The sequence below is a fragment of the Euleptes europaea genome, chromosome 5 (assembly GCF_029931775.1).
Source record: "Euleptes europaea isolate rEulEur1 chromosome 5, rEulEur1.hap1, whole genome shotgun sequence".
Taxonomy (NCBI): Eukaryota; Metazoa; Chordata; class Lepidosauria; order Squamata; family Sphaerodactylidae; genus Euleptes; species Euleptes europaea.
In genome coordinates this window covers 81,616,749-81,626,947 of record NC_079316.1, presented here as the reverse complement: position 1 = coordinate 81,626,947, position 10,199 = coordinate 81,616,749, and the positions used below count along the sequence as shown (strand labels likewise).

At 47.5% G+C, this 10,199-nt stretch overlaps 1 protein-coding gene across 1 annotated transcript; it reads right to left on the bottom strand.

Annotated features, from left to right (window-relative positions):
* Nucleotides 1-1,589: 1,589 nt before the first annotated feature.
* On the bottom strand, nt 1,590-2,951 carry LOC130477535 (D(1) dopamine receptor-like). Its single transcript, XM_056849535.1, has one exon. The coding sequence runs from the start codon at nt 2,949-2,951 to the stop codon at nt 1,590-1,592; it is 1,362 nt and encodes a 453-aa protein (XP_056705513.1).
* Nucleotides 2,952-10,199: the final 7,248 nt, after the last annotated feature.

The following is a 10,199-nucleotide window of genomic DNA, read 5'->3' as shown; positions in this document are numbered from 1 at the left end:
TAGAAAATCCCCTGACTGTTCCACCAAATGGTTAGGGTAGCATTTAAGGGGGGGTGGGCTATCTGAAAACTGGCACACAATCCTGATTATCTCACTTTTTAAAAAAAGCAAGTGTTAGTCCTTTTGGTTGCAGAAATTATAACAGCCATCTCTGTGCGAGATTACAGGTTAATAGTACTTCTGTGTTGTGAATGGAATATTGATATAAGAAACCAAGGCATGTAGAGGGGTAGGGAAAGCTACAGTATTAGCCCCACCCTCTGTTCGTGACCTAGTGCACCGGCCCCAACTCCTATGTGATTCCCTGCGCATCAGCACAGTGCTTACACATATGCAAACTGTACATCAGTAGATTCCATTCCCGTGATCAGGAGTAGTGTTTGTTCACATTTGAGCAAGCATACGTAAGAGTGTTGGGGCCAACACGCTGGTCACAAGTGGCTGGTGGAGCCAGTGTGCTCAATTCCACTCCCCTATTGGTCTCGTACACCAACATGCCATGTGTACATGGCTATTCTCTCCTTTCCTCGTGGCTTCTAGCCACATTCCTAACCATACTGCTGCTACCTATCACTTATCCATACATGCCTGCTCTCTTGTCCCTCTTTGGAATGAATAAATACATTTAAAGTATACCCCCCCCCAAAAAAAACCCTAGAATACCATGCTTGTAATAAGACATGAACATTGAAAGCACATATGCCATATACACAGCTTTACATCCTGTATTCCAAGTGAAATCTGCTATTTAGTGCGATATTTAACTTTCATACAAACAAGCTCCTTATCCCCACAATGGTGCAGCTACTTCTAGTAGCTATTTAAAGAGCTGAAAACTGTTGAAATTGTGCACAACTAGAAAGATCAGAAATAGAATATGAATAATTTAAAACAAATCTGCATAAATGCAGCTTATCAGAATTGTGTTTGATATTAACGTTCCTTGGAAAGATCTTCTCATTGCAGAGTTTAGGTGCCTTGTGACAACATATGACCTGCCGAGCCAGAATTTCAAGAAGTAAATCTGTGTCAGAGCTGGACTACTTCTGATTGAAAGTGGGGACTCACATGACTGAATGTTCACACATGCAAAAATAAATTGCTGCACATTATAAGCTAGCATGTGAGGGGGAAGACTAGGCAAGAGCCCTTCTTCCTGAAATCCAGTTTGCTAAGCACAAGAATTTTCTTTGGTTTGGAAGAACATTCATTCATGTGAACCAGCACTTCTAGTCTATAGTGGTACAGTTGTCTATAGTGATACAACCCAGACACAGGTGTACTACCTGAGACAGGACCAAGCGCACAAGAGAAAAGGATATGTCAACTGCCAACAACCATACTTAGGAAATGTTGGTTCCACATCTCTGAGATGGGGCTGTAAAGATTCTAATGTCCAGTAGGTTCCATGGCTCAGTGATACAGATCTGCTTTGCATGCACAAGGTCCCAGATTCAATCCCTCGCATCTCCAGTTAAAAGAACCAGGAAGTAGGTGACATGAAAGACTTCAGCCTGAGAGCCACTGCCAGTCTGAGTAGGCAAAACTGACCTTGATGGACCGATGGTCTGATTCAATATAAGGCAGCTTCATATGTGTTCAGTAATCCCTGTAAATGTAGTGACGTTCCCCAAAGAAACCCCAGTCTCACACTCAAAGGGCAATAATGTTGGTAGATTAAGGTTTCTGGTATTGCTTCTGTGATCAACTTGACATGATAGCAATGCCCCTTTCTCTAACAAAGGTTCTCCATGGCTCTGTTCATGCCTTTGGAAGCTCATTGCATGGGGCAGTGATTGACTCCAAGCAACAATAGAAGGTGGAGCTAATGGAACAGGGACTTCTCCATCCTTCTGGTAGAACCCATGGTGAGCAACGAGCTGGAAATTTGCTCTTTTAGCAGTGGAGCTTTTAGCAGCCCGGTAAGGAAGGTAAGGGCAGCCTAGCAGATTGCTGAAGGCTCTCCGGAAGTCTGCATTAAAAGCATAGATGACTGGGTTGATGGAAGAGTTGGCCCAGCCAAACCACATGAAGACGTTGAAAGTCGTTTGGCTGACGCAAGGGAGTTGCCCAGGACTCCTGCTGCCAGACTTTGGTTCACAAAATGGCAACAGACAGTTGAGCAGGAAGAACGGCAGCCAGCAGCAAACAAAGACCCCCACGATGACAGACAAAGTCTGGAGTACCTTGGTTTCCTTGCGCAGGGAACTCTTCAAGGCAGTGACGGGCCCTTTCCTCTGAGCTGAGCACAGCCCCCCTGCTCTTTCCAGAGAAGAAATCTGACGGATCTGAGCTTGAGCAATGCGGTAGATCCGCGTGTAGGTGCCAATCATGATGGCCACCGGGATATAGAAGCTGATCAGGGAGGAAGTGATGGCATAGGTGCGGTTCAGACTAGCATCACAGAGGTGGGGTCCTTCTTTTGGCGTTCTTTGACTCCCCCATGTCTCAGCTTTATGCCAGTGGAGCTGGACGGGGATGAAAGAAATGAGAACAGAGAGAGTCCAGGCGAGGGCGATCATGGTGGAGGCGAAGCACCGCGTCATGCGCTGCTCGTAGCGGAAGGGGCTGGCGATGGCCCAGTAGCGATCCAGGCTGATGATGCAGAGGTGAAGGATGGAAGCTGTGGAGCACATGATGTCAAAGGCAACCCAGGTGTCGCAGAAGCGGGAGCCGAAGAGCCACAGGCCCCCTGCCACCTCGCTGACCGCCTTCCAAGGCATCACCAGCAGTGCCACGCAAAGGTCGGACGCCGCCAGCGACAGCACGAACCAGTTGGTGACCTTGGAGCGCAAGTGGTGGAACCGAAGGACGGCCAGGCACACGAGGGCGTTGCCCACCAGGGTGCTCAGCACCAGCAGGGCCAGCAAGCACCCGGCAAGCACCTTCCAGCGACTTCCCGCACCCGGCGGCTCTAAGGACCCCTGGCTACTATTGGAGGCATTCTCCATTAGAGGGCGCTCATGGATGCCCAGCTAGGGCTGCCAACCTCCAGGTACTAGCTGGACATCTCCCGCTATTACAACTGATCTCCAGCCCATAGAGATCAGTTCACCCGGAGAAAATGGCTGCTTTGGCAATTGGACTCTATGGCATTGAAGTCCTTCCCCTCCCCAAATCTCGCCCTTCTCAGGCTCCAGTTCTCAACAGGCAACAGTTCTCAAGCAGCCTACTGGGCGCAGAGGAGAATAGACTGGATAAGCTGTGAAATATTACTGCCTGGGACTGAATAAGCTGTGAAAAATTACTGTTGGATGAAGACAAGTGTATGAGTGAGGCTCTTGGCTGAAGAAGCCGTCGTGTAAAAGCGAAAGTGTTGATTTCATCCCGAAGGACGCTCCCGATCCGTTTCAGCCTCTACAGCACTTCAACATTTCTACCTGCAAAAAGAACAAAATGTGATGAGAAATAAGTTTTTGTATTTACCTTGTAAAGCTTGTGCCTATCAAGATTAACTTCCTTTTGGAAGACTTATGTATGTAAGTGTGAGTTCGTCATATCTTTGTAACTGCACGTTTTTGCACTTTTTGAATAACCTCCCTATTTTGCATAGATTGCAAGAGCTTGTTACTATTCCTTTGCGCAACGTGACTAGTTAGTGTCGGTGCTTCCTTCTATTAAACCTCCAGGTAGTAGCTGGAGACGACAAGAGTCACTGGAAAAGACCGTCATGATAGGAAAGGTTGAGGGCAGCAGGAAAAGAGGAAGACCCAACAGGAGATGGATTGACTCAATAAATAAAGATGGATTGACTCAATTTGCAAGATCTGAGCAAGGCTGTCAAAGACAGGACATTTTGGAGGACTTTCATTCATAGGGTCGCCATGAGTCGGAAGCGACTTGACGGCACATAACACACACACACAGTAGCTGGAGATCTCCTGCTATGACAACCGATCTCCAGCCGACAGAGATCAGTTCCCCTGGAGAAAATGGTGCCGCGTTGGCCATTGGACTCTATGGCATTAAGGTCCCTCCCCTCCCCAAACCCCGCCCTCCTCAGGCTCCGCCCCCAAAAACCTCCTGCCGGCGGAGAAGAGGGGCCTGGCAACCCTATCACCGCCCTAGCTTGCCTGCATCTCCGCCCTAGCTCGCCCGGGTGGGCGCGCGCCACCCGCGGCACGGAAAGGGTCTCTCCAGCGCCCCGCGCGCCAGCGCCCCCTCCCCTCCGACGGAAACCTTTCTCCCCTCGACCAAAGGTCCCCGCGCGACTTGCCGCCTCCTTCCCTCGCCCTGTCCCGGCGGCGTCGGGCACCAGAGCGCGGGGCAGGCTGCGCGCTGGGTGGCGTCGGGTCCCCTCGGCGCTCCGGCAGCCCGGACGGCGCTCGCTTGCCCCTCTCTCCCAAAGAGCCGAGCAGGGAGCGCGCGAGGAGGCGCGAGCCCTGGAGAGGGGGCTCTCGGCAGGGGCTCTGCGCCTGCGCCGCCGCCGCTGTTTGGAGCCTGGGGGCGAGGCGGGACCCGCGCCCTCTCCTCTCGCCCGGCGCGCGCGCTGAGAAGGAGGCGGCGGGATGGAGCGCGCCGCTTTGGGCGGCCGGGGGGGCGGAGTCCGCCTCTGAAGACCCCTTCGCGGTGGGGAAGGGGGACCCGCCTTGTGCAAGTGGGGGGGGGGGGTGGAGGGTCAAAAGGGTATTTTTTGTTTTTTGAACTTTATAACGAAGAATGTATGAATTAGAGCATAGAATTGATACTCTTTTGTATTTTCTTTTTATTATTGCGTTTGTTTTGTTTTATGTTATATAAAAAAAATTGGTTCTTGTAGGTTATCCGGGCTGTGTGACTGTGGTCTTGGTATTTTCTGTCCTGACGTTTCGCCAGCAGCTGTGGCCGGCATCTCCAGAGGAGCAACACTGAAGGACAGTGTCTCTCAGTGTCAAGTGTGTAGGAAGAGTAATATATAGTCAGAAAGGGGGTAGGGGGGTTGAGCTGAATCATTGTCCTGCAAAAAGTATCAAAGGTAATGTGCTAATTGGTTCTTGTAGGTTATCCGGGCTGTGTGACCGTGGTCTTGGTATTTTCTGTCCTGACGTTTCGCCAGCAGCTGTGGCCGGCATCTCCAGAGGAGCAACACTGAAGGACAGTGTCTCTCACCTTGGACACAGTGTCTCTCACCTTGGAGAGACGCTGTCCTTCAGTGTTGCTCCTCTGGAGATGCCTGCCACAGCTGCGGGCGAAACGTCAGGAAAGAAAATACCAAGACCACGGTCACACAGCCCGGATAACCTAAAAGAACCAATGAACTCTGACCGTGAAAGCCTTCGACGAAAAAAATATTTTAAAAAATGGGAAGGCAGAGCGGCAGGGAGAAAGCTGCTACCCCTCCTGTTTGCTTGCCCGGGTGGTTTTCTGTGGGCAGGGGCCATTTGCGCATGGGAGGTTTTTGCCTCGGATTCGCAGCTCTCGAGAGGCACGTTGCCCTGACACCTGGATGGCCCCGGCTAGCCTGATCGCGTCAGAAGCGAAGCAGGGTCCGCCCTGGTTAGTATTTGGATGGGAGACCACGGAGACAGCAAGGTAGACTTCCTCGGAATGTGGAGGATCCACTTAAGTATTTTGGCTTAGTAGTTTGTGATCATCTTTTCCCCTTTCTGTAAATGCACTGTAAATGTGTTGAGATAGCAAGGGAAGTCTGTTGCTGGGCAGGATAACTGTGTGTGAAGGCAGTGGGTGAAATGTCATGGAGTGACAGTGTCAGAGAAAATGGCTGCTTTGGCAATTGGACTCTATGGCATTGAAATCCCTCCCTTTCCCAAACCCCTCCCTCCTCAGGCTCCACCCAAAAAAAAAAAACCTCCCACCTGTGGCGAAGAGGGACCTGGCAACCCTGTCTATCAGCTAGGTCCTTTGAATTCCCATCTTTTATTTGTAAAGCAATTTTATAGCCCATGTTGTTATGGATTATATAAGGGGAAAGGCATATCTCTACAACCGAAAAGGGCTGGAGATCTACTTTTTATCATTTTAAATAAAAGCTGGGAATTCAGTGGAGCTGGTAGATAGAGCATTACAATACTCTAGAGATTTTTTAGTTAAGTCTGAAAAAGCCCTCTGGTGGTGATGGGGAAATGGTAGTGGTACAAATTCAGTGGAAATCTAGAAAGGACCTGTAATGAAAATCTAGGCAGGACAAGCTTTGATTGTGATCATTCAGAAAAATCATACCAAACCAGGTTTGGGAAACATTGCAGCAAACCAGGGGGAGAAAGTAGAGTATAAGAGGACAGCATTGTGTGGATGCTCCCCCAAAAGCCCACTCTTATTGGGACACCAAACTGGAGAAAAACCTCTGTGCGGAAGCAGCCAATGTGTGTTTCACAGCAGTAGTTCTCACATGGGTCTCATAGACAGCTGTGGCTCCAGGTGAAATTGCAGGATCCCAGTCCCAACCCATCCAAGTCAGTGGATAAATCTTGTGGCTACATGAAGCCATTCTGGCCACATTTGAAAAACTCATGCGCTAAGAAATCTTTCTCAGACTTTTTGAAAAACATAAGAACATAAGAAAGGCCCTGCTGGATCAGACCAAGGCCCATCAAGTCCAGCAGTCTGTTCACACAGTGGCCAACCAGATGCCTCTAGGAAGCCCCCAAACAAGACGACTGCAGCAGCACCATCCTGCCTGTGTTCCACCGCACCCAAAATAATACTCATGTTCCTCTGATACTAGAGAGGACTGCTGCATCATGGCATATAGATCCAAGCATTACTGATAAGATAAGCAGAGATGCAAACTTGTAGGGAAAGTGGGGAATGGAAAATGTGAGAACAAATCTGTGAGCCCCGTCACTCCAATGTTTTGGCTCCTCAAAGGGAGATTTCTGAGGAAAAGCCTTTTTACTTTGCAATCCTATGCAGAGTTAAACCCATCTATGCCCATTGCCTTCGAAGAGTGTAACTCTAAGTAGAATTGCACTGTTTGCCACACCACTTATGGCCATAGAGATTATCTTGCGTTACAGCCACTGCTGCATGGGATGATCTTCTGTGTATCAGATGGTCAGTGCTGATTGTCTGCTGTGGAGGAAAGTAGCTAGAGGCGGTCTTCCACTTCCAAACAGATGTTATTAAAAATGGCAGCCTGCCTTGAATCGAGTGGAGAGATCTGTGTACACTTATGCATACACAGATCCCTGAGTGGGCCCACTTGCTTATCACGCTCTATCACGGGGGTGTCGAACTCAATTGTTACAAGGGCTGGATATGACATAAATGTCACTTGGTCAGGCCGGGCCATGCCTTGACTGCCCAGTTCGTGGAGGGGGGGGAATGGCTGGCTCGTGGGCCAGATAAGAGCTCTCAGAGGGCCAAATCCGGCCCTCGGGCCTTATGGTTGACACCCCTGCTCTACGTATTGCTGGCTTTATGTCCAGTATCTCTTTTTTAGAACAACTGGCCAGAACAAAAAAATTTCCGAAAGTAATTTGCAAGGTTGCCATTTATTGATAAATCATCATATTCAAACAATGGAATGGCTGTCAGAACCAGCTTGCATGTATATTGTAGAGGCATTTTACAGAGCAGGTTTCCCCATTGCTCAGTCCAAGTAAATCTGGCCAGAACGCTCTGATCGCAGTCAGGGAATATCTATCTGACCTTTTCTGACCTATTGTTGCAAGGAGGCTTCTTTAGCTGATGCCCCTGCCATTTCCCATTAGCACAGAGTGGGTTGGTGATGTTGGATCCCTGCCTGGCATCTCTGAGGCCCTCATAGACCCACTCTGGACTCAAGTCGTTGACGCTTAGAAATGATTGTTTATATATGTAGGCCTTTTTTAATTTGCTGCATCTTGTTTTCGATGTCGCCTTCTTGCTGAAGCTCAGTTCTCCTCCTGTGCTGCAATAGTGGTTGATACCACTTTGTATCTGATTTCTACCACTTTCTACAGCACACCTTTTGGTGATTAAAACAGATACTGCTACAATTTAAAAAAAAAATAGAGCTGTGAAAAGTGACACGGTGTTCTGTGAAAACTGTTGGCTTTAAAATAAGAAGCCAGCTGGATTTCATTAGAGTGCGAGAGTTGTTAATAACATGGTCAATTTTGTATTCTTAAAAAAAAGTGTTTTGTGCTGCAATAGCTTCGAATCCAAGCAACGGTTCTAAAATGCAAATTAACCTCTAAGAAACATGTGATGGAGTTTCTGTTTTTAATCCTCGGAATTGCAAAACTTGTCATTATCTTGATTTGCTTTGTCTTTTCCTTGTAGGTATATGCTGGGAAAATGCTATTAAAATTTCTCCCCCCCCCCAAAAAAAAACAACAACTCTGATTAGCATAATATGCAATATATCTTAATTCTGGATACATTCAAGTATGAAATATTTGATTTTAGAAACACCTGGTTGGATTCCGACTAGTGATTCTGTGGCTACAGGGGCTTTTGATCGCAGATTGCTGTTGTCCTGTCTCATGAGGGGGGAGGGAAGAGCTGTAGAAGAGAGAGGGCAAATAGAAGGAGAGAGAAATGGCTGGGTGGAAGACCAGGCGCGCGCCCACACACACACACACAGAGTGGCTGGGTGGGTGGGTCAGCAAGCAGGTGAAGAAAACACAGACTGGTTGCCCAAAAGGGAGGTGAAAGGATAACCAGAGCTGAAATCAGGAGGGAAGAAAAGAGACCGAACAAGCTGGAGGAAGCAGAGGCCAGCAGGGGTGGGTATACAGATTCTCCCTCCTCCTTGAGTCCTTGTGTATCAACACTACAGCACTTCATACCCCCCAAACAATCGTAATGCAGGAAAAGTGCAACATTAACATAAACTTTGGACAGAAAGAAAGAAACTGAAATCTCTTTGGGCTTTGAAGGAAATTCCGGCGTTTCTGTGCCACAGCCACTGCTGAGAAGGCCTTGCCTCTCATGACTTTTTGCTTTATTCCCCAGGATGGCAATACACACAGGAAGGCCTCCATGGAGGATCGTAATTGATGGACTCAATGTACTAGACTGGTCCTAGACTGTTTGGAAATTGACTGCAAATCTTTGTCTCAGAGGTTTCCCTGCCCTTGTTTCTCTTTCAGTTTGGTGAGCCAGGGAATCCTGTGCTTAAGTAAAAACTATAATCATAATAAGTGAGACTAAGGTTGTGTGTGTGTGTGTGTGTGTGTGTAAAGTGCTGTCAAGTTGCAGCTGACCCATAGCGACCCTGTAGGATTTTCATGGCAACTGATTAAGCAGAGGTGGTTTACATAAGAACACAACATGAGAACATAAGAAAGGCCATGCTGGATCAGACCAAGGTCTAGCAAGTCCAGCAGTCTGTTCACACAGTGGCCAACCAGGTGCCTCTAGGGAGCCCACAAACAAGACAACTGCAGCAGCACCATCCTGCCTGTGTTCCACAGCATCGAAGATAACAGGCATGCTCCTCTGATCCTGGAGAGAATAGGTATGCACCATGACTAGAATCCATTTTACTAGTTTGCCATTGCCTTCCTCTGCAAAGTCTTCCTTGATGGTCTCCTATCCATGACCGACCCTGCTTTGCTTCTGAGATCTAACGAGATTGGGCTATACTATACTGTTCCACATCCCCCAAAGGGGTTTATAGGATTAGGCTAAACTCAAAATCAGTACAAGAATATCAGTCAGCAGGGGTTCCTGTGAAAGTTTTCTTGGCTGGGCAGATCAGGAAGAATGCCCATCAGGTGTGCCTGCCCCGTGCTCTCTTTTGAGATAAGACACAATCTGGTTTTTGTGTTAATGATAGCCTAGTGTTGTTTTGTTTTGATAACTTGATAGCTTGCACAACACTGATTTGTTTGATTTTGTTAACAAAAATCACATACATAATGCATTGAAACATATGTCCTTTGATTTGGGAAGGAGTTTTGACACTTTGGAAGTAGATGATATCAGTTGGATGATAACTTATATGAATGCATAATACAACTGAAATCCAATATATAATTTATCGTCATGGAGAAGGATGATTAACTGCCAGGGACATAATGTATCTGCTAGCATGTGGAAATAATTTGCACATTAAGGTACTCTCTGCAGAAGTTTATTCTGTGTCTTCAAATAATTTCATTTAAAACCAGGTTTTAAATGCCTGTTAGTTGTTTGGAACTTGAATCATGAATGCTTTTAAAAGCTGGTTAACTACCGAGAAAATGATGTCATATATTTTATGGGCAAAATTCCTTGGGTTTTCCCACCCCCCCACTTCAGTTCTTTGAATCAGCATTATCAAATTAATC

Coding starts and splice junctions, on each gene's coding strand:
- LOC130477535 (XM_056849535.1), bottom strand. CDS start 2,951: ATGGAGAATGCCTCCAATAGTAGCCAGGGGTCCTTAGAGCCGCCGGGT.